This window comes from Oncorhynchus mykiss, chromosome 32 (assembly GCF_013265735.2).
Source record: "Oncorhynchus mykiss isolate Arlee chromosome 32, USDA_OmykA_1.1, whole genome shotgun sequence".
NCBI classification, from domain to species: domain Eukaryota; kingdom Metazoa; phylum Chordata; class Actinopteri; order Salmoniformes; family Salmonidae; genus Oncorhynchus; species Oncorhynchus mykiss.
In genome coordinates, this window is record NC_050572.1 from 24,225,381 (window position 1) to 24,253,298 (window position 27,918).

The following is a 27,918-nucleotide window of genomic DNA, read 5'->3' on the forward strand; positions in this document are numbered from 1 at the left end:
CAGATTCAATTCCTGGTGGCATTAAAATCACTCCATAGCCAAGCTCATAACACTAACAGACATGAACATGCTAGGGCTCTAGTGGTTGGATCTCATATCAAAGATGAGCACAGGGAATGTCCATTTCCTTTTATTTCATATACATTTTAAAAATGTTTTGGCACACTGATGTCTAACACACTATCAGTTTTAAATTATTTACTGCAAAACAATGTCATGATAAGTCTCTACTGTACATTGATAAAGGAAACTAAAAAGGCAATCTCGGTGCTTCAATTCACATTCGCCAGGTAAATCCACCCTTCGATCCACTGCAAAACCCAGGCCAAAGCAGGATCCAGTCCAGGGCAAAGTCAAGTCAGTCTGATATCACATCCACCGTGCCACAATCTTCCTTCTGTATCTCTGTGGCGACAGCGAGCCGCAGTCACCGCTCGTGTTTCGACATACTTTCTCCTCTCTCTACCACGGAAACTCTGTTTCTCAGCTCCTTCTGTGCCACGTCCACATAGAACTCGGCCATGACAGGACAATGGTCGGACACCACCCCGCCCCACGACCAGTTGTCAGGTATCCAGGGGTTGGTCAGGCCCTCTCGCACCACCAGGCAGTGTCCTGCAGGGGGCAGCACACACATGGAGATAGACAGGTCAGAGGGTAACACATTCAGATTCAATTCCTGGTGGCACTAAAATCACCCCATAGCCAAGCTCATAACACTAACAGACACATTCAAGTCTAGCATTCATGTGCCAATGGTTAGATTGGTATGTTAATGCAGTTAGAATATGTAGCGTTCATACCATTTCTAGTTACACCGACACACAGTTACATCAGTAGACATCAAACAGACGTACCTGCGTAGATCTTCTTCAGTGACTTGCTGACCCAGATGTTGTCCAGACAGAGGGAGCCCTTGGGGGAGCGGGTGCTGATGTTGGTGAACATGTTGGGGGGCACCAGTGGGCTCAGCCTCTCCTTCCTCAGCTGGTCCAGCTCACTGCTCTGGGGGGGCAGGCCAAAGTCTCCCAACACCACCAGGCCCTTCTGAGCTGTCACACAGATGAACCACAGATGGACATTAGCAATGTAGCTACATTAGCTTTGTAACTAGGTCAATTCAACTAAAACATTAAACCACTGAAGAGAAAGATGGTAAGAATAAAGGAAGAGGACGTAAGGTTAGTAAAGACAGAATAGGGTGACCTTCAGCTACTGACCTTTCAGTGTGTCCTGGATCCTGGAGGTCAGTCTGTGGGCCTTGACTTCCTCAGAGGTGTGGTTCCTACATTTGGACTCCCAAGCCCCAGCACTCATGTGGACATTGACCATTGTCATCTCCAACGATCCAACCTAGTCACATATTAACCATTAAAATGATGTTAGTCTCTCTGGGAGGACATTATATGGTAATAATGGTTTTGATAGGGGCAATAAAATGACTCATGCGTTCTATTAGTTTAGGGAGTTCCAACCAAACACACACTTGTTGACTTACATAAAAGTGGGCGAGATATGGCCGGGGGTGGGGGTGCATCCCGTTGCCGTTGACGACAGGACTCTCCAGGACTGAAGCATCTTTCAGGTCAATCCCAGAAGAGCTGTCCCACAGGAACCCAGAATAACTGACTCCCTGGAGGAGAGAGGACAACAGGAGACAGTCAGACAAATAACGTCCTCCCTTCCCTCAGGGAGTCAAACAGAGAGGAATAAAGAACACTAGTTCAACTTCCAGGATGCCCTTGAACCAGTATTGGAGTCAACTCAGTCTTCAGTGCACTTCCCAAAGCCAGAGCTCAGCCTCTAGCAACTAAACTATATCTATATCACACAGGCTGACAGTACAAGACGACAGAGCTCAGCCTCTATACTATATCTATATCACACAGGCTGACAGTACAAGACGACAGAGCTCAGCCTCTATACTATATCTATATCACACAGGCTGACAGTACAAGAGGACAGGGCTGGGAGGCTGACAGTAATAGAGGACAGGGCTGGGAGGCTGACAGTACTAGAGGACAGGGCTGGGAGGCTGACAGTACAAGAGGACAGAGGGGAGGACAGGGCTGGGAGGCTGACAGTACTAGAGGACAGGGCTGGGAGGCTGGCAGTACAAGAGGACGGGCTGGGAGGCTGACAGTACTAGAGGACGGGGCTGGGAGGCTGACAGTACTAGAGGACGGGGCTGGGAGGCTGACAGTACAAGAGGACGGGGCTGGGAGGCTGACAGTACTAGAGGACGGGGCTGGGAGGCTGACAGTACAAGAGGACGGGGCTGGGAGGCTGACAGTACAAGAGGACAGGGCTCAGCCTCTATACTATATCTATATCACACAGGCTGACAGTACAAGAGGACAGAGCTCAGCCTCTATACTATATCACACAGGCTGACAGTACAACAGGACAGAGCTCAGCCTCTATACTATATCACACAGGCTGACAGTACAAGAGGACAGGGCTGGGAGGCTGACAGTACTAGAGGACAGGGCTGGGAGGCTGACAGTACAAGAGGACAGAGGGGAGGACAGGGCTGGGAGGCTGACAGTACTAGAGGACAGGGCTGGGAGGCTGGCAGTACAAGAGGACGGGCTGGGAGGCTGACAGTACAAGAGGACGGGTCTGGGAGGCTGACAGTACAAGAGGACGGGCTGGGAGGCTGACAGTACAAGAGGACGGGGCTGGGAGGCTGACAGTACAAGAGGACGGGGCTGGGAGGCTGACAGTACAAGAGGACGGGGCTGGGAGGCTGACAGTACAAGAGGACAGAGCTCAGCCTCTAGCCTCTATACTATATCTATATCACACAGGCTGACAGTACAAGAGGACAGGGCTGGGAGGCTGACAGTACAAGAGGACAGAGGGGAGGACAGGGCTGGGAGGCTGACAGTACTAGAGGACGGGGCTGGGAGGCTGGCAGTACAAGAGGACGGGGCTGGGAGGCTTACAGTACAAGAGGACAGGGCTGGGAGGCTGACAGTACAAGAGGACAGAGGGGAGGACGGGGCTGGGAGGCTGACAGTACAAGAGGACAGAGGGGAGGACAGGGCTGGGAGGCTGACCGTACTAGCGGACAGGGCTGGGAGGCTGACAGTACTAGAGGACAGGGCTGGGAGGCTGACAGTACTAGAGGACAGGGCTGGGAGGCTGACAGTACTAGAGGACAGGGCTGGGAGGCTGACAGTACTAGAGGACAGGGCTGGGAGGCTGACAGTAGGGCTGGGAGGCTGACAGTACTAGAGGACAGGGCTGGGAGGCTGACAGTACTAGAGGACAGGGCTGGGAGGCTGACAGTACTAGAGGACAGGGCTGGGAGGCTGACAGTACTAGAGGACAGGGCTGGGAGGCTGACAGTACTAGAGGACAGGGCTGGGAGGCTGACAGTACTAGAGGACAGAGGGGAGGACAGGGCTGGGAGGCTGACAGTACTAGAGGACAGGGCTGGGAGGCTGACAGTACAAGAGGACAGGGCTGGGAGGCTGACAGTAGGGCTGGGAGGCTGACAGTAGGGCTGGGAGGCTGACAGTACTAGAGGACAGGGCTGGGAGGCTGACAGTACTAGAGGACAGGGCTGGGAGGCTGACAGTACTAGAGGACAGGGCTGGGAGGCTGACAGTACTAGAGGACAGAGGGGAGGACAGGGCTGGGAGGCTGACAGTACTAGAGGACAGGGCTGGGAGGCTGACAGTACAAGAGAACAGAGGGGAGGACAGGGCTGGGAGGCTGACAGTACTAGAGGACAGAGGGGAGGACAGGGCTGGGAGGCTGACAGTACTAGAGGAGAGCGGAGGACCAGGCTGGGAGGCTGACAGTACTAGAGGAGAGGGGAGGACCAGGCTGGGAGGCTGACAGTACTAGAGGACAGAGGGGAAGACAGGGCTGTGAGGCTGACAGTACTAGAGGACAGAGCTGGGAGGCTGACAGTACTAGAGGTCTGAGGGGAGGATTTGTTTTCAACCCCCCCTCCCCTTCACATCATCTGTACTATCCATCTTATTGACTGGAGGCATCACCACAGAATAAAGTTCAAGTTTCTATCAAGGGTCCACAGCGTTCCTCATTGAGTTCCCTGAATTCCGATCGGACCTTGTAGTCATAGAAGATAATATTCACATTTTTGGTGACTTTAATCTTCACATGGAAAAGTCCACAGACCCACTCCAAAAGGCTTTTGGAGCCATCATCGACTCAGTGGGTTTTGACCTAGTTTTGTCCCATGGAATAAATGTTGTGGATCTTAATGTTTTTTCTCATAATCCTGGACTATCGGACCACCATTTTATTACGTTTGCAATTGCAACAAATAATCTGCTCAGACCCCAACCAAGGAGCATCAAAAGTCATGCTATAAATTCACAGACAACACAAAGATTCCTTGATGTCCTTCCAGACTCCCTCTGTCTACCCAAGGACGCCAGAGGACAAAAATCAGTTAACCACCTAACTGAGGAACTCAATTTAACCTTGCGCAATACCCTAGATGCAGTTGCACCCCTAAAAACTAAAAACATTTCTCATAAGAAATTAGCTCCCTGGTATACATAAAATATCCGAGCTCTGAAGCAAGCTTCCAGAAAATTGGAACGGAAATGGTGCCCGACTAGCTTGGAAAGACAATACCGTGCAGTATCGAAGAGCCCTTACTGCTGCTCGATCATCCTATTTTTCCAACTTAATTGAGGAAAATAAGAACAATCCGAAATTTATTTTTGATACTGTCGCAAAGCTAACTAAAAAGCAGCATTCCTGAAGTGAGGATGGCTTTCACTTCAGCAGTAATAAATTCATGAACTTCTTTGAGAAAAGATCATGATTATTAGAAAGCAAATTACGGACTCCTCTTTAAATCTGCGTATTCCTTCAAAGCCAGTTGTCCTGAGTCTGCACAACTCTGCCAGGGCCTAGGATCAAGATAGACACTCAAGTACTTTAGTACTATATCTCTTGACACAATGATGAAAATAATCATGGCCTCTAAACCTTCAAACTGCATACTGGACCCTATTCCAACTAAACTACAGAAAGAGCTGCTTCCTGTGCTTGGCCCTACTATGTTATATTTTACCTCTTGGGGATGTCATTCGAAAACATAAAATGTTAACTTTCACTGCTATGCGGATGACACACAGCTGTACATTTCAATGAAACATGGTGAAGCCCCAAAATTGCCCTCGCTAGAAGCCTGTTTTTCAGACATAAGGAAGTGGATGGCTACAAACGTTCTACTTTTAAACTCAGACAAAACAGAGATGCTTGTTTTAGGTCCCAAGAAACAAAGAGATCTTCTGTTGAATCTGACAATTAATCTTGATGGTTGTACAGTCGTCTCAAATAAAACTGTGAAGGACCTCGGCGTTACTCTGGACCCTGATCTCTCTTTTGACGAACATATCAAGACTGTTTCAAGGACAGCTTCTACGTAACATTGCAAAAATCAGAAACTTTGTCCAAAAATGATGCAGAAAAATTAATCCATGCTTTTGTTACTTCTAGATTAGACTACTACAATGCTCTACTTTCCGGCTACCCGGATAAAGCACAAAATAAACTTCAGTTAGTGTTAAATACGGCTGCTAGAATCCTGACGAGAACCAAAAAATGTGATCATATTACTCCAGTGCTAGCCTCCCTACACTGGCTTCCTGTCAAGGCAAGGGCTGATTTAAAGGTTTTACTGCTAACCTACAAATCATTACATGGGCTTGCTCCTACCTACCTCTCTGATTTGGTCCTGCCGTACATACCTACACATACGCTATGGTCACAAGACGCAGGCCTCCTAATTGTCCCTATAATTTCTAAGCAAACAGCTGGAGGCAGGGCTTTCTCCTATAGAGCTCCATTTTTATGGAATGGTCTGCCTACCCATGTGAGAGACGCAAACTCGGGCTCAACCTTTAAGTCTTTTCTGAAGACTCAACTCTTCAGTGGGTCATATGATTGACTGTAGTCTGGCCCAGGAGTGTGAAGATGAACGGAAAGGCTCTGAAGCAACGAACTGCCCTTTCTCTCTATGCCTGGCCGGTTCCCCTCTTTCCACTGGGATTCTCTGCCTCTAACCCTATTACAGGGGCTGAGTCACTGGCTTACTGGTGCTCTTTCATGCCGTCCCTAGGAGGGGTGCGTCACTTGAGTGGGTTGAGTCACTGATGTGATCTTCCTGTCTGGGTTGGCGCCCCCCCTTGGGTTGTCCCGTGGCGGAGATCTTTGTGGGCTATACTCGGCCTCGTCTCAGGATGGTAAGTTGGTGGTTGAAGATATCCCTCTAGTGGTGTGGGGTTGTGCTTTGGCAAAGTGGGTGGGGTTATATCCTTCCTGTTTGGCCCTTTCCGGGGGGTATCGTTGGATGGGGCGACAGTGTCTCCTGACCCCTCCTGTCTCAGCCTCCAGTATTTATGCTGCAGTACTTTGTGTCGGAGGTCTAGGGTCAGTTTGTTATATCTGGAGTACTTCTCCTGTCTTATCCGGTGTCCTGTGTGACTTGAAGTATGCTCTCTCTAATTCTCTCTCTCTCTCTCCCGGAGGACCTGAGCCCTAGGACCATGCCTCAGGACTACCTGGCATGTTGACTCCTTGCTGTCCCCAGTCCACCTGGCCGTGCTGCTGCTCCAGTTTCAACTGTTCTGCCTGCGGCTATGGAATCCTGACCTGTTCACCGGACGTGCTAACTGTCCCAGACCTATTATTTAACCATGCTGGTCATTTATGAACATTTGAACATCTTGGCCATGTTCTGTTATAATCTCCACCCGGCACAGCCAGAAGAGGACTGGCCACCCTTCATAGCCTGGTTCCTCTCTAGGTTTCTTCCTAGGTTTTGGCCTTTCTAGGGAGTTTTTCCTAGCCAACGTGCTTCAACACCTGCATTGCTTGCTGTTTGGGGTTTTAGGCTGGGTTTCTGTACAGCACTTTGAGATATCAGCTGATGTACAAAGGGCTATATAAATTAATTAGATGTTATATCAGGACTAACTTCCTCTGAGGATAAACACTGCTATTTACGCCTTCTGGTGGTCGGGAAGACAGAGTGTGTGTGTGTGTCCTCTCAGAGAGATTCTTAGTGGTTTAAGACAGACATTCTGGGAACTGAAAGGTCCTCTAAAAAGGGTCCCATAAATCAACCCCCTTTTAAATCATACTGTACTAGACCTTTGATCCCTACAGCAGGCCTTAGATCATGTGAACTATTTTGCTACGTCTGGTTACTGATAACAACCCCTTAGTTGGTTCTGTTTAATGAGTGTAGAAAGGTTGTTCAAGAGTTTATAGGGTTATTACATGTTTTACTGATAATGGCTGTGTTTACATCTTGGCTGTGTGAACTATTGAGATGGGTGGTCTGTTTCAGATGGGATGTGAGAGAGGGGTTGGAGGGGGGGAACAGAGCGGGAGAGAGTTGGAAAAAGAGCAAGAAGCAAGAAAGACCGACAGAATGGGAAATAATTCTTTTTTTTGTGCAGTGATGTAATCAGTACCCCTACCTTGTTGAACAGTCCTGTGGGTTTCTCAGAGACGGTACTCTTCCAGACTCCCCGTGGTCCTCTCCACTTCCGCACGCTGTCCAACGAGCCCTGGTTCAGTTCCACACAGAACTGCAACACAATAGAGGGGTACGTATTTTTACACAACACCGGACAGTCGACCATTGAAATAGTGTACTAGTCATTCTACATTCTCATCATTCCATTTGAATGAAGTGGGCATTGCAATAGATGTAGGGTGTGTAGGACTACACAGAGCAGTACATCACAACTACAGTCAACACAATTTTTGTCTCTATGTTTATTTATCCTCTATGATCTGTTCTTAAAATAGCCATAGAAGATATTTAAAATACATACAAATAAATGAGCACTGTTTTAGTATGAAGTGAAAGATATAACTGAAATGTCTCCTCAAATGATACCTTTAAACCAAAATTATACAATTTGAAATTACCTCAAGTATTCTACAGGAAATAGACTCAGAAAAAGGAAGTGACCAAATGTATTTCAGGGTGCACCAGACACCATTAGTGTTGGAACGTCACTGAAGTTTGTCAATGATGGAATGGGAGAAAGTTTTACTTTTCCTGGCTGAGCTGCTACCAGGTCTACTATAAGTCCTGGAGGGAGAGCTTCCCTACGGGGAACCAGAAAAGCAGAGGGTCTGTAACGCAGTGTGACTACCATCAATAAATACCCCATCGTCCTCTCCCGTCAGCCTCATTAACGTCAAGAACCAACTCAGTCTGACACAGCGACAAGTAGCCCACCATAAATGATGCTAATAACAAAAGTTTCAAAATGGCAGCCGGAAGAAAACAAGCAGGATTTACTATCGCCATGATGCCTGGATCCGACAGAAGTGGAGGGAGATATGAGGATGGATGGAAGGCAGCTCTACCCAGGAACAATAAACACACAGCCATAATTCAACCAGGGATGAACCAAGACGTGTGTATAGAGGAGGCCTTGGCACAGCTCCCGAGACCTGCGAATGTAATCTAGCACAGCTATTCCCAAACTGGGGTACGCAATACTGTCGGGGCAATGCAAAATATAAATGGGATTCACATCATTTTTTACCCTTCACATTTTCAAAACAGTACATTTATATTTTCCAAAGGGGCTATACATTTGGATGAGGGTTTCCCCCACCCCCCACCCTCGCCTGAGTAGCCTTGTTTCACAGCCAAAAATAAAATTAAACCATCTGGTGTTCAGCAAAATAACACAATGTCAAATACAGGTAGCCTAGTCAAATAATTAACATCCAATCACATTAACCGTTACTGTCTCGCAGGAAACCTTCAGTCTTGCGCAGACATTTAGAAACATGACAATTAGAAAAATAGTAAGACATGTATAGTAAGTAGTAAGACGTATAAAAGCAATAGATACCATTAATAGGAAGGGTCTAGAAGCGTCTTATATGGTGAGTTACCGAGTGGCTATAACAGGAAAGCCCCATACTATTGTGGAGGACTTAATTCTTCCTGCTGCCATGGATATGACTGGGACAATGCTGGGGGGAAAAGGCCAAAAAAAAAAAACACTATACAGACAATGTTTTCATCAAACACTGTTTCACGACGCATCAGTGATATGGCAGGAGATGTTTTGAAACAATTACTGCTTCGTATACAAGCTAGTGAATTAAATGCGTTACAGCTGGATGAGTTAACAGACGTGGCGGGCCCGGCACAGCTCCTGGTATATGTTCGTTACATTTATGGGGGGTCAATTAAGGAAGACATCCTCTTCTGCAAACCACTGGAAACCAGGACAACAGGAGAGGATATTTTTAAAATACTGGACAGCTTTGTGACATCAAATTGACTTTGGTGGTCAAGATGTGTCTGTATCTGTACTGATGGTGCAAAATCCATGACAGGGAGACATAGTGGAGTGGTAACGCGCGTGCAAGCAGTTGCTCCCGACACCACTTGGGTCCACTGCATCATCCACGAGAGGCTCTTGCTGCCATGGGAATGCATGACAGATTGAAAGATGTTTTGGACACTACAGTGAAAATGGTTAACTTTGTTAAAGCAAGGCCCCTGAATATGTGTATTTTCTGCATTATGCAGATCTGCATCTAGGATTACAGGGACTCTCCGCAACTATATTCAATGTGCGGGACAAAATTGAGGCTATGATTAAGAAGTTGGAGAACTTTTCTGTCTGCATTAACAAGGACAACACAGGTCTTTCCATCATTGTATGATTTTTTGTGTGCAAATGACATCAAGTTTACGGACAATGTCAAATGTGAGATAGCGGAGCACCGGAGTGTCTGGGTGCACAATTACGCAGGTACTTTCCCGAAACGAACGACAAACACCTGGATTCATTATCCATTTCATGCCCTGCCTCCAGTCCACTTACCGATATCTGAACAAGAGAGCCTCATCGAAATCGCAACAGGGTTGTTCTCTGAAAATTGAATATAAATCAAAAGCCACTGCCAGATTTTTGGATTGGGCTGTGGTCAGAGTATCCTGTCTTGGCAAATCGCGCTGTTAAGAAATGGATGCCCTTTGCAACCACGTACCTATGTGAGAGTGGATTCTCGGCCCTCACTAGCATGAAAACTAAATACAGGTGTAACAGTATAGCTTCCGTCCCTCTCCTCGCCCCAACCTGGGCTCGAACCAGGGACCCTCTGCACACAGACAACAGCCACCCTCGAAGCATCATGGCCCCCCTTGGCAGTTATTCATCCATGAATACTACAAGTTTAGATAGACTAATTTACCAATCAAAAAATATTTAGTTGACATGGACTGACTATCAGTGACTGACATAAGAGAAAAACTTAACGCCCAATCAAATTTCAAAATTGCACCTATTGTAACTCGCAACAGTAAGTTGAGACTGACTGAGCCATCCCCCTGGTTGATCAAAGGGCCTTCAAAAGGGGGGCAGCCCGAATTAAAGTTAATCAGCCTTGATCAATACTGCGGACAGGGGGCCATAAAACACTGTACCTGGTCACCATGGAGACATTGGATGTTTTAGCAGCAGTGAGTGCTTTATTCCAGATAGTTACTTGTTGTCATGGAAATAAGGAAGCATAGCAAATCCACACGACTACCACGTTTCACTACTGTTACACAATAGATAAATACAGTACTAGTCTGAGGGAAAGAAAAAAGGAAATGCGTGGGAGTGTGAAACGGGAAGATAGACAGCAATATTGTGGGGGGTGTTCGTAAGGGTGAAAATTGTAAATAGTGTGGGTGTGTGTTGTGATGTAACCAACTGACTAGATGATGGTTACCTCCACCATGTTGCTCTACTACTGATTGTTGTTTGGTTAGCCCAGGGTTAACAAGTGCTTGTGTGAAACAAGGGCAAGTCACCTTGGTCAGATTTAACCTAGGTTTAATGCTAGCACTGGGCTAAGAAATGTGTATGTGAAAGTCCCTACTGCCAGTCAGCCTCAACCCTAATGAAACTCAGGTTGACACAGTCAAGTTGTTCTGAAGCTCACACTAGCAAAGCCTGGTAAACAACTAGAAGAACACCATGAGTAATCTTTAGGGGAAAAGGAATCATTGCTCAGTAATTCACCATAAACCACAGAAGGTTCCTTAACAACAAAACAGAACAAGAAAACAGTGACCAAGACTGCTACATGCTTGGAGTGACTAAACAGTGAAAAATGTCAACCGTCAGTAAATACGCCAACTCAAACTGCTGCTTTAGTCATAGTGTCATAGCATGTGCTGTGTCATGCTGCATCACAGATGGACACCTCATAAGATGTGTTGACCATATTTGCAGAGATTAAAGGTAAACAAATGACAGAAAGCCAATCAAATATTGTATTTGTGTTGTGGGTTTGTCCAGTAGTAGTGCCATCACCCCTGGAGGCAGCTGCTCAAATCAGCGATTACAGCCTGGAGTCTTCTTGGGTTTGACGCTACAAGCGTGGCACACCTTTATTTGGGGAGTTTCTCCCATTCTTCTCTGCAGATCCTCTCAAGCTCTGTCAGGTTGGATGGGGAGCGTTGCTGCACAGCTATTTTCAGGTCTCTCCAGAGATGTTTGATTGGGTTCAAGTCCGGGCTCTGGCTGGGCCACTCAAAGACATTCCGAGACTTGTCCCGAAGCCACTCCTGCATTGTCTTGGCTGTGTGCTTAAGGTCATTGTCCTGTTGAAAAGTGAATTGTTGCCCCAGTCTGAGGTCCTGCGAGCTCTGGAGCAGGTTATCAAGCATCTCTCTGTACATCTTTCCCTCGATCCTGACTAGCCTCCCAGTCCCTGCTACTGAAAAACATCCCACAGCATGATACCACCACCATGCTTCACCGTAGGGATGGTGCCAGGTTTCCTCCAGATGTGACACTTGGCATTCAGGCCAAATAGTTCAATCATCAGACCAGTGAATCTTCTTTCTCATGGTTCATGAGTCCTTTAGGTGCCTTTTGGCAAACTCCAAGTGGGCTGTCATGTGCCTTTTACTGAGGAGTGGTTTCCTTCTGGCCACTTTACCATAAAGGCCTGACTGGTAGAAAGCTGCAGAGATGGAAGAACCTTCCAGAAGGTCAACCATCTCCATGGAGGAACTCTGGAGCTCTGTCAGAGTGACCATTGGGTTCTTGGTCAGCTCCCTGACCAAGGCCCTTCTCCCCCGATTGCTCAGTCTTGGTAGTTCCAAATGACTTCCATTTAAAAATGGAGGCCACTGTGTTCTTGGGGACCTTCAACGCTGCAGAAATTTTTTGGTGCCCTTCCCCAGATCTGTGCCTTGACACAATCCTGTCTCAGAGCTCTACGGACAATTTCTTCGACTTCATGACTTGGTTTTTGCTCTCACATGCACTGTCAACGGTGAGACCTTATATAGACAGGTGTGTGCCTTTCTAAATCATTAACAATCATTTGAATTTCTCACAGGTGGACTCCAATCAAGTTGTAGAAACATCAAGCATGATCAATGGAAACCAGATGCACCGGAGCTCAATAGCAAAAGGGTCTGAATACTTATGTAAATAAGCTATCCGTTTTTTATTTGTAATACATTTGCAAGAAATTCTAAAAACATGTTTTCACTTTCTCATTACGGGGTATTACATGTAGATAGATGTTTAAAAAGAAAATCAATTTAAGAATGAGGCTGTAACGTAACAAAATGTGGAAAAAGTCAGGTATGAATACTTTATGAATGCACTGTATGTATCTACAGTTAAATCTTGTTTTGTCTGATTATTGGGGAGGAACTCTCAACTGGAAGCTATGAAACCATTATGGCCTATTTATTGCCTTCCCTCCCTAATCTTACTACATTTGCACACACTGTATATAGACTTTTCCTATGTGTAACTCTGTTGTTTTTTTTGGTCGCACTGCTTTGCTCTCTTGGCCAGGTCGCAGTTGTAAATGAGAACTTGTTCTCAACTGGCCTACCTGGTTAAATAAAGGTGAAAAAATAAAGTAATTTCAGTTTTGTAATTTTATCTAACATTCAATTTGTGGAATTCCATTGGAGAGTTAAAGAATCCCTGCAGGGAGTTGATGAATTAGTTGGGGGAATAAGACAAGGGGGACAGATGTGATGTTAGAGCAGTGACCGATAGAGTCTCTGGCAGCCTGCGTAGCCTTTGGGTTTGGTGTGAAATCAGAACCGTTCAGACTTCATGACTCACTGACTGCCTGCATTGCAGAGATAGAGGGAGAGAGAGAACATTTTATATGTGGAAGACGAGCGGAAAGAGGAATCGATGGATAATTTCTCTTCATAGAGCAACCCCCTTCCTTCCGCCTATATTTTCCTTTCAGCTCTCTTCACTCCTCTCTTTAGAGAGAAACTATCAATCCCTCTCTTTAGAGAGGACCTTTCTCTCTGTAACTCTCTCTGAGAGACAGCAGCTCTGCCGACCTAGTTCTCTTTCCAGGAGCACATCACATACGGTCTCTCTCCCCCTCGGTGTAAACTATGTTCTATTTCAAGGCAAACATTTAGAGTGTGAACTGTGAAGCCACTCTCCTGTGCTTTCACCACTATAAATAAGTCAGTAGTTGCTACGGTAGGTGTGGAGAAAGGGAGAGGGTGTCTTCTTTACGAGTGCGAGGAGATAGAGATGGGGGACACTGCCCTGGTATGCTGCTGTATACCGCTAAAATACCTGCTTCTCCATTACTGGATGTAATGTCATCAACCCATTAGGGGTTCTCTATGCACATCTGTACTCTACTTTGGTAATGAGGTCAGGAGAATGTAGCTGTGGACAGAATCAGAGAAGGTCATATCTAGGGGCTGCCTGATGTACGATAATGAAGCAATAGGACGGTGATGTTTGGTGAATATGCACTCAGTTAACTGGATAGACGTATAGATAACAGATCAGATCATTTGTGTGTACAAGTAAAATATTGGCCAGTGTCTAGATGATATTGGTGTTTATATCAGTGCTGGAGCAGACTTTTAGTAACAGCTGTGTGAGTGAGAGAGAGAGAGAGAGAGAAGAGAGAGGGAGAAAGAGAATTATGTTTAATTGAGAAAGAACAGAAGGTTAAGTGGGTGAGAGAGACAGCAATCGAGGGAGGATCGCTACATGTTTTTATTGTCAAGAGCATCTCATAATTATCACAAACATAAAGATGATCTGTACTGGTGGACTAATAGGTACACACAGCTTTACTCCCCAAATCAATAAGAAAAGGTGTTTTATCTAGTAGGTGAAGTAAGGGACTTCTACACTGTACCTTGTCAAGGGCCTCCCTCTCTACCAGGTCTTGGACGGCCAGTAACTTGATGCTGGAGAGAAAATGAGACAGAAAGATGGTGTAAGACACATGGATGCATCAATAAAACAGTGGTGATTTAATCTCTGTTATACAAGCTGACATTATTAGCCATATGATAGGATAGTACACACACACACACACACACACTTCTGGTAATAGAGGCCAATGCATTATTTACACAACAACCACAAAGGTTATGAGTAAACACAGCGGGCCTCCGTCCATATCCAGGATGTTCCTGTCTCTACAACACATAACATGACTCAGTCTTTTCCCCTGAAGCACCATGTGATTAAGTTCAATGGATATGTCTGAAATGGCACACTATTCCTTACATAGTGCACTATACACAGCGGCTCTAATCTAAAGCAGTGCACTAGGGAACCATTTCGGATGCATGAAAATAATTTATTATGCAGAGAATAGCAGAGGGGGGAGAGGAGACTGAACTATGGGTGGCAGGTAGCCTAGTGGTTAAGAGCGTTGGGCCAGTTGGTGCAGAGATAGTAAAGTAGGTTCCATGCTCTCGTAAACATTCATCTATTTACTTTCTAATGGTTTTTCTAGCCCACTAGTCAACATAACAAAAAAGGGCAAAGCACTATTCTCTCTCTCCATCCTGCTGTACACACTGTGTTCACGTCTCCTTCACTGCTGTCTATTAACTAAATGAGTAAACTGAACATTCCTCAGGTCGTTCACTGACTCATTCAGACTTGTTTAAAACAAATACACCCCAGATAAACCTCATTTGATAATGGGATTTAGAATGGGTTTTTTTTATCTCCAAAGGAGGGCTTAGACTATGGACTACTGTTATAACAGAAGAGGTATTTCACAGGCCTATTTCACAGATGGGATAACACACACCACTGTTACATTATGTCCATTATGGAAATATTTCACAGCGCCTCATGTTTAACTGCACATCTTCAGGCTCCAATGCCGACCAGGTAGTGTTTTATGGCCCCCTGTCCACAGTATTGATCAAGGCTGATTAACTTGAATTAGATAATTACATCTACGGCAGTGAAAAATGAAACTCCATTTTCTCCAGGCTAAAACAGTCTAGTGTATTTTATGCCTATTGTGAAGAGCCTCTCGCTATGTGCTAGATAATCACACACATACACACACCTAGTAATCCTAAAAAGAGGCAGCGAAATGAGGCTGCATAGGCAAGGGGGGGGGTTCTATTTGTGAAACGCTGCTGCTACTGCAGAGGCCACCACAAGCTTAGCTCCACGCCGATCATTAAAAAAAAGCCTTTCAACAGATTGCATTCTTCCATAAAGTATTTGTGAAACTGGGCCAGTTACATGGTGGGTTGCTGTGGCCCACATGTACTCCATGAATGAAGACAATCTGTTGGGATAACAGTAATGATGTAAGACACAATAACGATATGTGGGCAAATGTAGGTGGCAGTAATAATAACGGCCCTAAATGAGTTGGTTCTGCGTAGTTGTGACAGACTTGCGTCATGTGATGCAGCAAATGTTGACAAGGCGTTGGGAATGAGATTGGCTGAGGGGATGTTTGTCACGACATGATTTCATAATTTGTGGTCCTACAAGATGGTGAGGGGCCAACCACAGATGCAGTCAGGCTTCTCAATGGTGTATTATTCAAGTTCATACCTCCTCCCTCTCCCTTTAGTACGCTGCTCACATTATCCTTCTGCAAGAAGCCCCATCCTCAATTAGCATTTTTGCATCAGGGCAATCAATCAATATGAAGGTCAAAGTTGTGGTCTCTACTTCACCTGGTGCCAGGTCTCATAGGTGCTCACTCCACCTAGCTGCTGCACTGGGCCCTCACTCACTCCCTAAGACAGCACCACACACAGGGCAGTGGACTCCCGCTCTCTACCACCACGCAACAGCCTGGGGAAACGTTTCTCACGTTAGGCCCCTCACCCCGCAGATCCAGAATGCTGTGGAATCTGTTATCTTCACTCCTCAACCTTCACTTAGTTCTGGAACCAGGGGTCCAGTACATTAATATCAACTCAGCAAAAAAAGAAAAACGTCCCTTTCTCAGGAAAGATCATTCGTAAAAATCTAAATAACTTCACAGATCTCCATTGAAAAATTTTAAACACTGTTCCCATGCTTGTTCAATTAACCATAAACAATTAATGAACATGCACCTGTGGAATGGTCGTTAAGATACTAACAGCTTACAGACGGTAGGCAATTAAGGTCACAGTTATGAAAACGTAGGACACTAGAGGCCTTTCTACAGACTGAAAAATACAAAAAGAAAGATGCCCAGGGTCCATGCTCATCTGCGTGAACGTGCCTTAGGCATGTTGCAAGGAGGCATGAGGACTGCAGATGTGGTCATAATAAAAGGTAATAAAATTGCAATGTCCGTACTGTGAGACGCCTAAGACAGCGCTAAAAGGGAGACAGGACGGACAGCTGATCGTCCTCGCAGTGGCAGACCACGTGTAACAACACCTGCACAGGTACATCCGAACATCACACCTGCAGGACAGGTACAGGATGGAAACAACTGCCTGAGTTACACAAGGAAGGCACAAGTCCTTCATCAGTGCTCAGACTCTCAGCCTATTGCGGAGAGGCTGGACCGAAGGCTTGAAGGCCTGTTGTAAAGGCAGGTCCTCACGAGACATCACCGGCAACATTGTCATCTATGGGCACAAACCCACCGTCAATGGACCAGATAGGACTGGCAAAAAGTGCTCTTCACTGACGAGTCGAGGTTGTCTCACAAGGGGTGATGGTCGGATTCGCGTTTATCGTTGGAAGAATGAGCGTTACACCGAGGCCTGTACTCTGGAGCGGGATCGATTTGGAAGTGGAGGGTCCATCATGGTCTGGGGTGGTGTGTCACAGCATCATCGTCGGACTGAACTTGTCATTGCAGGAAATCTCAAAGCTGTGCGTTACAGGGAAGACATCCTCCTCCCTCATGTGGTACCCTTCCTGCAGGCTCATCTTGACATGACCCTCCAGCATGACAATGCCACCAGCCATACTGCTCATTCCGTGAGTGATTTCCTGCAAGACAGGAATGTCAGTGTTCTGCCATTGCCAGCGAAGAGCCCGGATCTCAATCCCATTGAGCACGTCTGGGACCTGTTGGATCGGAGGGTGAGAGCTAGGGCCATTCCCCCCAGAAATGTCCACGAACTTGCAGGTGCCTTGGTGGAAGAGTGGGGTAACATCTCACAGCAAGAACTGGCAAATCTGGTGCAGTCCATGAGGAGGAGATGCACTGCAGTACATAATGCAGCTGGTGGCCACACCAGATACTGACAGACTTTTGATTTTGATCCCCCCCACCCACCCCCCCCTGTTCAGGGACACATTATTCCATTTTTGTTAGTCACATGTCTGTGGAACTTGTTCAGTTTGTCTCAGTTGTTGAATCTTATGTTCATACAAATATTTACACGTTAAGTTTGCAGAAAAAAAACACAGTTGACAGTGAGAGGACGTTTCTTTTATTGCTGAGTTTATAATCAGGAGACAGACAGGACAGCTAAGCCTAGACTGATTTTCTAATTCTAGCATTCAGCTCAGTCACTGTGGATGTGACTGGAGAAGTGGACTAGCAGGATTCATGCCCTGCCACTCTCTACTGCCAAACACGTCTCAAGCACAGTAGGTTGGCTGTTTTCCAGCAGTTATTATTGAACATTACACAACACTGCCATTGCATCTGTTCTGATTTTGACCCATTATGCAACGCCGCATCTGCTAATATAAGTAGAAGAAAATCGTGTCAACGTTAGCCTCTCGGTCTTCTCTGCTAGGGACTGAGGTGGTGGTGGTTCACAGGAGCACCCAGTCCATAAAAAGAGGGAGGGAATGACAAAGAGCATAAACGAGAGAAGGCAGGGATGACCGACGAGACTAAACTGATAAGGACAGCAGAGAGTCCACCCAGAGATAGGAGACTATTTCGCAGCAATATAATCGACTGATAGTATATGGAGACAAATTATTACATAATGTACTATGGACCCATTTGCAAAGGAACACTCCATAACCAGCACTTAAGGAACTTTTTTTAGCTGCTTTGGTTGTGGTCTTCAAATGGTTTGATGCTTTTGCTTACCCACCACACTAGAGCTTCCACCCTACCCTAAAATCCTAATTCTTTCATAATAGATTGTGAGAGAGATCTCGACATCTCTGGTCTCCAAACAGGAACTACGCAATCAGAGATCGTGAACACAAACAGGTCTGGAGCCAGAGCTCTCTAGGAGGGTGACAACAGCCCTTCCTCTTCTCTAGGTGTGATCACACAATGTGAGGCTACAATAGAAAGCCTCTGGGACTCCACTGCCTCCTTGCACTGACCACGGGTGTACTGGCTGCAGTGCACACATGGGGCCTGATGCTAGTGTGACCACGACCTTACAGGAGAGTGGAATTTACACACACAGTCAGAAGTTTGGACACACCTACTCATTGAAGGGTTTCTTTATTTTGACTATATTTTCTACATTGTAGGAAGACATCAAAACTATGAAATAAGACATCTATGGAGTCATGTAGTAAGGGTTAAACAAATCAAAATATATTTTACTTTTGAGATTCTTCAAAGTAGCCACCCTTTGCCTTGATGACAGATTTGCACACTTTGCATTCTCTCAACCAGCTTCAGACCCCTTGACTTTTTCACATTGTTACAGCTTTATTCTAAAATGTATTTAAAAATATATACTGTATAATTCTCAGCAATATACACACAATACCCCATAATGACAAAGTAAAAACTAGAGGTTGACCGATTATGATTTTTCAATGCCGATACCGACTTGAGGACCAAAAAAAGCAGATGCAGATTAATCGGCCGATTTTTTAAATGTATTTGTATAATGACAATTACAACAATACTGTATGAACACTTATTTTAACTTAATACATCAATAAAATCAATTTAGCCTCAAATAATGAAACATGTTCAATTTGGTTTAAATAATGCAACAGTAAAGTGTTGGAGAAGTAAAAGTGCAATATGTGCCATGTAAGAAAGCCAACGTTTAAGTTCCTTGTTCCTTTCATTATTTATTTGAGGCTAAATAGATTTTAATCACACCATTTACTCAGTAGTTTGTTGAAGTACCTTTAGCAGCAATTACAGCCTTGAGTATGATGCTACAAGCTTGTCAAACCTGTATTTGTGGAGTTTCCCCCTATTCTTTTCTACAGAACCTCTCAAGCTTTGTCAGGTTGTATGGGGAGCGTCGCAGTAGAGCTCTTTTCAAGTCTCTTCAGCGATGTTCAATCGGGTTCAAGTCTGGGCTCTGGCTGGGCCACTCAAGGACATTTGGAGACCTGTTCCGAAGCAATTCCTGCATTGTCTTGGCTGTGTGCTTAGGGTCGTTGTCCTGTTGGAAGGTGAACCTTCACCCCAGTCTGAGGTCCTGAGCGCTCTGGAGCAGGTTTTCATCAAGGATCTCTGTACTTCGCGCCATTCATCTTTCCCGCGATCCTGACTAGTCTACCAGTCCCTGCCGCTGAAAAACATCCCCACAGCATGATGCTGCCACCACCATGCTTCACCGTAGGAATGGTGCTCTAGGAATCTCTAGGAGTCTTGGTGATTCCAAACTTCTTCCATTTAAGAATTATGGAAGCCACTGTGTTCTTAGGGACCTTCAATGCGGCAGAATTGTTTTTGGTACCCTTCCCCAGATCTGTACCTCGACACAATCCTGTCTCGGAGCTCTACGGACAATTCCTTGGACCTCATGGCTTGGTTTTTGCTCTGATATGCACTGTCTGAGGGACCTCATATAGATAGGTGTGTTGCTTTTCCAAATCATGTCCAATCAATTGAATTTACCACTGGTGGACTCCAATCAAGTTGTAGAAACATCAAGGATGATCAATGGAAAGAGGAAGGACCTGAGCTCAATTTTGAGTCTCTTAACAAAGGGTCTGAATACTTGTGTAAATAAGGTGTTTTTCAAATTTTTTATACATTTGCTAAAAATTTCCCCCCCAAAAATTCACCATGCCATTATCGGGTACTGTGTGCAGATTAAATAAAACATGTTCCTCTTCAATGAATTTCAGAATAAGACTAACGTAACAAAATGTATAAAAATAACAGGATGTTATTGTGTTCAAACTCCTCCAATGCTCACTCAATTCTCCTCACAGCTCGACAGGATAGGCAGATTAACAAATTCACCCTGTCAACGATTAAGGCAAGCACCAAAAAAAACATTAAAAAGAATGAGTAAAGGGCTCTACTGCAATGTACAAACAAGTGAGAGCGAGTGTGTGCGCACACACACAGAATGAAAAAAGTTGGAGGGGGCTTGCAGCAAAGGTCTTAAAGATCCACACTGCATCAGAGAAGAGGGAGAGCAGAGTCACACTATATACGGCTCAGAGAGAAACTGTAATCCCTCAATGTCATTACAATGGAGAAAAGACCCACTGTCACGCAGAAACTTAGAATGATTTACTTGGGTAGGAAATCTACTGTAGACGTACGCACACACACACTGAATACACAATGAAGGAAAAGTCTGTATTTGTCAGATAAGAGTAAATCTGATAACACTGATATCGTTTTGTAACTAAAATAAACGAACTGCAGCATGAAGGTCACCTTGGAATAATCCTGTCTCAGTCTACTGTACTATATAGTGGTGTATAAGTGCAGACTGGTTTGAGAGATGGTGTATCAGTGTAGCTTGGTTTTCAGGTCAATTGAGAACCGGTGCAATACTGGTTTCAAGATAGAGTGTACCAGTGTAAACTGTTACAGCAACAGAAGGGACTGGGAATGATGGCTCCTGTCCTGGCACTGAGAGGAGCAGTGTTTTCTGAGCAATGCTTCTCACGCAGTCTGTTGCCACAAACTGCTGCGCTGATGGACTCTTCCACCAGCACCTTCTCCCTCTGGCGCTTGCGCTGAGTGTTAAGAGCACACACACACACACACACACATTCCTGTCAGCGGCGACCTCCCCAACACCACCGCTCATGACCTCAGCATCATCCTGTCTCACACACACACACACACAAAACACGCTGACAGGGCTGAGAGAAACGGTGCCTCTCAGATAGCTCCCGATTTCATTGGGGTGCACAGAGGGTGTGTACCATTGCAGTAGAGTCCAGCACATAGTCATGCTGTCTGTTTTAAAAGGCAGTCTGTTCTGTGAGTCGGGGGACAGACCTGCTGTTGTAGATGTGACCTTCCCATCATGTACTAGGACAGGGATTAACATGGTGAGTGGCAGGCAGGCAGCACCAACACCTGCCTTTACGCGTTTTTAGATCATTTATGTTAAACTCTGATTTTGTTACAATTTTCACATACGTTGTAGCCTGGACCCTATTTTACATCGGCGGTGCTTGTGCTGTGCCCACCATCGACTCTTGAATACAGGATGCTGTGTTTTTTCAAGAAAGTATCAAATATAGTTTGACAACACTGTTTGTAATCTTTTAAATGATATCAAACATTTATCTTTTGCAGTGATGAAGGCATGGATGTCTCATGGTAGGGTATGCAAAATGGGTCAACTTTGAACACCTCCATCCTAAATGTTTTGGCATTCAGGTCTTAAAAATCACTTTCTGACCACTTCTTCCACGGATAAATATGTACGGAAAGAACAGAATGCTTCAATATTAGAAGCGAGAGAACACAGTTGATCTGTAATACCAGTAATCTGTTTAGAAGTCGGGAAGATCTTGTCCAGAGATTGTGTGGTGATGGGAATCATTGGATGATTACATTACAAGACTGATCGACTGACCTTTGAATAGCTAACTAGATACGCTGATCCGATTTTCCGTTATCAGATCATGTCCATTCAGATGAACACAGAACACATTGTTTCTGTTATTGGGTTGGTCCGGTTGAATCGATTTATATCAGAAACACTGTCAGGGTTCTAATGACAAACCTCACTAATGATGAAAATCAGAACACATTCCAATAGGTCTCTAATCCACACCCCTGTCGTCAGTGTGTCAGACATGCCTTGGGGTGGGGGGAGTTTTTTTTAGGGATGATTGTATAGAAGTTCAGACTGCAGTGAAAGCAGTTGTTCATTTTCCCTCAATGTAAAAACAAGAGTGGATTCCTCAGTACATCAAATCAGTTCAGACACATTGAAACCTTGGAAGTTCTTTTTCACTAACCCTGTTGAGGTTGACCTAGAGAGAGAGTATGTTTAGGGCAGCATGCGGGTTTATTTTCCCAAGAGCTGCACATCCAAGGTTAACCTATGTGGTTTCTTAGTTTTTACTCATTTATGTCCAAATCTAATATCCACAGTAGTTATTGCATAACACTGACAAGATCCTCAACCACTAGCTCAGAAAAAAGAAGTTGCCTCTCGTGACAGCCAAAGTGAAAAAATTGCACAAATCAATATTGCAATGCATGGCACCGATCTTGCAAAACTGACATTACAGCATTTCTGTAGTAACCTTACGATCCCCGTCATGTCCCTGCTAGCCTATAGTAACCTACCTATCCCAGTCATGTCCCTGCTAGCCTATAGTAACCTCCCTATCCCTGTCATGTCCCTGCTAGCCTATAGTAACCTCCCCGTCATGTCCCTGCTAGCCTATAGTAACCTCCCTGTCATGTCCCTGCTAGCCTATAGTAACCTCCCTGTCATGTCCCTACTAGCCTATAGTAACCTCCCTATCATGTCCCTGCTAGCCTATAGTAACCTCCCTGTCATGTCCCTGCTAGCCGATGGTAACCTCCCTATCCCTGTTATGTCCCTGCTACCCTATAGTAACCTCCCTGTCATGTCCCTGCTAGCCTATAGTAACCTCCCTATCCCTGTCATGTCCCTGCTAGCCTATGGTAACCTCCCTATCCCAGTCATGTCCCTGCTAGCCTATGGTAACCTCCCTATCCCTGTCATGTCCCTGCTAGCCGATGGTAACCTCCCTATCCCTGTTATGTCCCTGCTACCCTATAGTAACCTCCATGTCATGTCCCTGCTAGCCTATAGTAACCTCCCTGTCATGTCCCTGCTAGCCGATGGTAACCTCCCTATCCCTGTTATGTCCCTGCTACCCTATAGTAACCTCCCTGTCATGTCCCTGCTAGCCTATGGTAACCTCCCTATCCCAGTCATGTCCCTGCTAGCCGATGGTAACCTCCCTATCCCTATTATGTCCCTGCTACCCTATAGTAACCTCCCTGTCCCTGTCATGTCCCTGCTAGCCTATAGTAACTCCCTATCCCTGTCATGTCCCTGCTAGCTAATGGTAATCTCCCTATCCCTGTCATGTCCCTGCTAGCCTAGAGTAATCTCCCTATCACCTGTCATGTCCCTGCTAGCTAATGGTAACCTCCCTATCCCTATCATGTCCCTGCTAGCCTATAGTAACTCCCTATCCCTGTCATGTCCCTGCTAGCTAATGGTAATCTCCCGATCCCTGTCATGTCCCTGCTAGCCTAGAGTAATCTCCCTATCCCTGTCATGTCCCTGCTAGCCTATAGTAACATCCCTATCATGTCCCTGCTAGCCTATAGTAACCTCCCTGTCATGTCCCTGCTAGCCTATAGTAACCTCCCTATCCCTGTCATGTCCCTGCTAGCCTATAGTAACATCCCTATCATGTCCCTGCTAGCCTATAGTAACCTCCCTGTCATGTCCCTGCTAGCCTATAGTAACCTCCCTATCCCTGTCATGTCCCTGCTAGCTAGTTAGCCTGATGGGGCCACTTCCCTTTTCCCTTAGTCTCCGTCTGTGTCTCAGCCAGGGACTGGTAGAAGGAAAACCAACCGCTCAGCTGACTCATTACACAACTCGAGGGGTGTTCCTCTCCTCCAAGGCTGCGTCAGGCTGGTCTGCACTGGTTTACGATTGTCTGTCTAACCTTTGGTTCCGTGTGGTGCAGCACAGAGCGGAGGAGTTCATTGAACTCCAGTGACTCGCTCCCTGTGCTAGCTGGAGGCAGGCCAAGACAATCCAGCTCAGCCTGCACTGTAAACTCAAGTATCAGCCCTGCTGCCTGTGATCTTTCGCTCCACAGCTCAGCGCTAAGCAAACAGAAAACACCCTCTCCCACTTCCCTCACTACACCTCCCTTTCCCCTTATTTCTTCCCTCGCTCTATTCCCATCCACCTTCTCGCCCTCCCTTGCTCCCATTCTCTCCCGTTGTTCCCTCTCCTCTCTACACGTCGATGTCCCCAGCCAGGACCCCCACCTACAGGCTGACAGAACGCAGGAAAAGGGAGGGACAGCCAGGGGAAGTATCATAGCTTTGAAAATAGCTTTCGCTTCCAAACCTGTACAGAGGAAGACGAGGAAGGAGGGAAGTATCTGGGGTCAAAGTACTGTGCTAACGGTGGTCAAAATCATTATGAAAGGGCTTTGTTTTCTCTGATTGTAGTGCATGTAGGACTTTCAGTTCTGCATTAGTAGGTGTGTATGTGGGCATGTTTAACTATACTTGTGGGGACCAGAAGAACTCACAAGAGTAAACAAAAACAAAAATTTGAACAAGTGGGGTCCCCAAAAGGAAAAAAGCTATTTTTAGGCTTAGGGGTTAAGTTTATGGTTAGAATTAAGGTTAGAAGTTCGGGAAAATAGGATTTTCAATGGGAATCAATTAGAAGTTTAGTAAAATAAATACGTGTGCGTGAGTGTACTTTTTATAGACTAGGGTGGGGGCAGTATTTAGTGTTCTTTATATTAAGCGAAAGACACGAGGGGATCATGTGCATGACGACAGTACTCTCTCGTGACAGATTGGATTTGGGACTGCGTGTAAGATTTGACTCTGGGCGCCGAAATTACCATGACAGGTACACCCGTTCTGACGGTAGCAGATTCAGGGGCAGCCACCCATTAGGGCGTTAGTGACTGCCCCCCACTTGTGATTGACAAAAATGTTATATAGAAAGTGTACAAAACATTGTGAACATCTTCCTAATACTGAGTTGCACCTTCACCCTCTGAATGGTATACAGACAATCAATCAGTCTCCTCCCCTTCATCTACACTGATTGAAGTGCATTTAACAAGTATCATAGCTTTCACCTGCTCAGTCTGTCATGGAAAGAGCAAGCGTTCTAATTGTTTTGTACACCAGTGTATATTATATCATTCATGGATTATGTTTTAAAATGCTCATAAAAGTGCAGTAAATATGTATATATTCCTGTTTCATTTTTTTATTTATTTTTATACTACTCTGCCCCTCAAGGACTGCCAGCGTCAACAGCTCCGCTTCCATAGGTGCATAGGCCATGCAAACATTGCTTGGTGTGTTATTCCAGCTATTTGCTATGAGGGGGAACTGCCCCAATGAAATCGCAGAATTTCATAGCATAAATTATACCAGCACAAAGTAAATGGATGGTCCTGGGGCACACATATGTGCATCCGTTCAGTCAAAACTTATGGGTCTGCTCTAGTCTCCTCTTCCCAATGAGTCTCATGCAAGACGGCTTACTTCCGAATACACCTACTCTATCAGGTACAGATTACAGTCTTCTTCCTGAGCAGTATGACAGCTGCGTGGTCCCATGGTGTTTATACTTGCGTACTATTCTTTGTAAAGATGGACGTGGTACCTTCAGGCGTTTGGAAATTGCTCCCAAGGATGAACCAGACTTGTGGAGGTCTACAGTTTTTTTCCTGGGGTCTTGGCTGATTTATTTTCCTTTCCTGTGATGCAAAGCACTGAGTTTGAAGGTAGGCCTTGAAATACATCCACAGGTAGACCTCCAATTGACTCAAATTATGTCAATTAGTCTATCAGAAGCTTCTAAAGCCAAGACATAATTTTCTGGAATTTTCCAAGCTGTTTGAAGGCACAGTCAACTTAGTGTATGTAAACTTCTGACCCACTGGAATTGTGATACAGTGAATTATAAGTGAAATAATCTGTCTGTAAACAATTGGAAAAATTACTTGTGTCATGCATAAAGTGGATGTCCTAACCGACTTGCCAAAACTATAGTTTGTTAACAAGAAATTTGTGGAGTGGTTGAAAAACGAGTTAATGACTCCCAACATAAGTGTGTGTAAACTTCCTACTTCAACTGTATATGCCCACCCATCCACCGTGATCAACCACCCTTATTAAAGTAACCATACAAAACATAATATACTCATTTGAGTGACTCGGATTTACATTTACCATGTTATATCTAATCTATGAGAGCAGGCTGTGTATTGTCCATGTCCCAACAAAGTTAGGCTGTTCTGAGGGCAAAAGGGGGTGCACAACTCAATATTAGGAAGTTGTTCCTAAATATTTTATACATTGTAGATTACTCTGTACAATGGACATGTCATTATGTCAGGACAACATATGTCTATTAAAATGACAGTTTGTAGGTTTCAGATCAATACTTACTCATTTTCAAGTAGTGTCATACACACGACCTCTTTGATGCCAGGGTTGTTGGCTTTTTCACAGGAGCAGTTCTGGAGGTTCCAGGTAGCCACCCTGACCACCGCCTTCCCCTCCCGCATCCCTGAAGGAGGCTCCACGTCGGGCCGCACCGACATGATCCGAGTCGGCCCCCCGGCTGGGAGATCCAGGTCCTCACTCAGGAGACTGAACGATGTGGGGCTCGGATGAGACTTGGTGGTGTATGTCAACCCCCCGTTGGTATTGGTGGAAGGTGTTCTGGAACGCTCCACATACACTTGAAAGCGGATTTTGTCCAATAGAGACGAGTTTATGTGATTGACCCTCACCAAGTCTTCGATGCTTTTAAACGGACCGTTTTCTAACCTGTATTCTACTACGTTATTCGCTATTTTACCCGTGATGCCACGGATGCTCATGAGCTGCGCCGGTGTGGCGGTATTGATGTTCATACCTGTGCATGACAGGTGGGGCTCGAAGTCTTTACGCAGCGACGACGGCGAGTGTTGGGACGAACTCGTCCTGCTCGAAACGCATATTTCCAGTCTGATGATCTCCAGTTTTCCGGCACCAATTCCACTCACGAGAGCCAAATCTTCTACCTTTTTAAACCCCGCAATGCAGTCCCGATACTGCACGATATTCTGCGCTACCATACGGTTCACTCCCGGTAGAGTCATCAGCTCCTCCTCGGTGGCCGTGTTGATATTCAACCTCTCCTGGTTCACGAGGATGTGGCTGAAGTTGCACGCTGCGCTAAACTTGCGCTTGCTGTTGCTGAAATCCGTCGGGTCTTTGGGGATCGAGCGGTGGCACCCCAAATTCCCACCCATGGCTGCGGCTCAGTTGGCAGTGCAATTCACCGTGGCTTCGAAGCCTAGAGACCGTGGATAGACCGGGCAGAGCGGCGAAAGCAGCCGCACCACAGCAGCAGGCGCGCAACGTGGAAAAGTAGCCTACAGTGTGATTGGTCGACTATTGCTTAGATACATGCCCTGCATTCAATACTGTTTTTACTCATTGACAAACATATGAGCCGTAGTATATTGTCGTGTATTTGCTTTTTCGCGATTAAAATAGATAGAACATATGCACAAAACAGCGGTTCCCCTCGCAGGTCCAATTCTTCAGCTGTCTCTCACTCCATTTTTGTCATGAAGCTTACTGGTGTTATTTCCTTGCTGAGTATTCAGGTATATTAACAGTCCACACCGATCAGTTTGCCTAGAGGAACTGTCCAGTGGCAAATTGATGCTGCAGAATCGTGTTCGGATTAAACACCAGCTGGTCTCATCGTCACACCAGGGGGGCGTG

The 27,918-nt window shown here is 45.6% G+C and overlaps 1 protein-coding gene across 1 annotated transcript; it reads right to left on the minus strand.

The window, feature by feature from the left end:
• Positions 1–114: 114 nt before the first annotated feature.
• Positions 115–27,910, minus strand: LOC110488147 (endonuclease/exonuclease/phosphatase family domain-containing protein 1). Its single transcript, XM_036971216.1, has 7 exons — positions 26,587–27,910; positions 14,197–14,248; positions 7,482–7,592; positions 1,499–1,633; positions 1,221–1,353; positions 858–1,052; positions 115–615 (listed from the first exon to the last, which is right to left on the minus strand). The coding sequence occupies exons 1-7, from the start codon at positions 27,435–27,437 to the stop codon at positions 428–430; spliced, it is 1,665 nt and encodes a 554-aa protein (XP_036827111.1). The 5' UTR covers positions 27,438–27,910; the 3' UTR covers positions 115–427.
• Positions 27,911–27,918: the final 8 nt, after the last annotated feature.

Coding starts and splice junctions, on each gene's coding strand:
- LOC110488147 (XM_036971216.1), bottom strand. CDS start 27,437: ATGGGTGGGAATTTGGGGTGCCACCGCTCGATCCCCAAAGACCCGACG. Junction 14,249..26,586: donor ATGACACTACTTGAAAATGA/GTAAGTATTGAT, acceptor TTTTCTCTCCAG/CATCAAGTTACTGGCCGTCC. Junction 616..857: donor ACTGAAGAAGATCTACGCAG/GTACGTCTGTTT, acceptor TGCCCCCTGCAG/GACACTGCCTGGTGGTGCGA.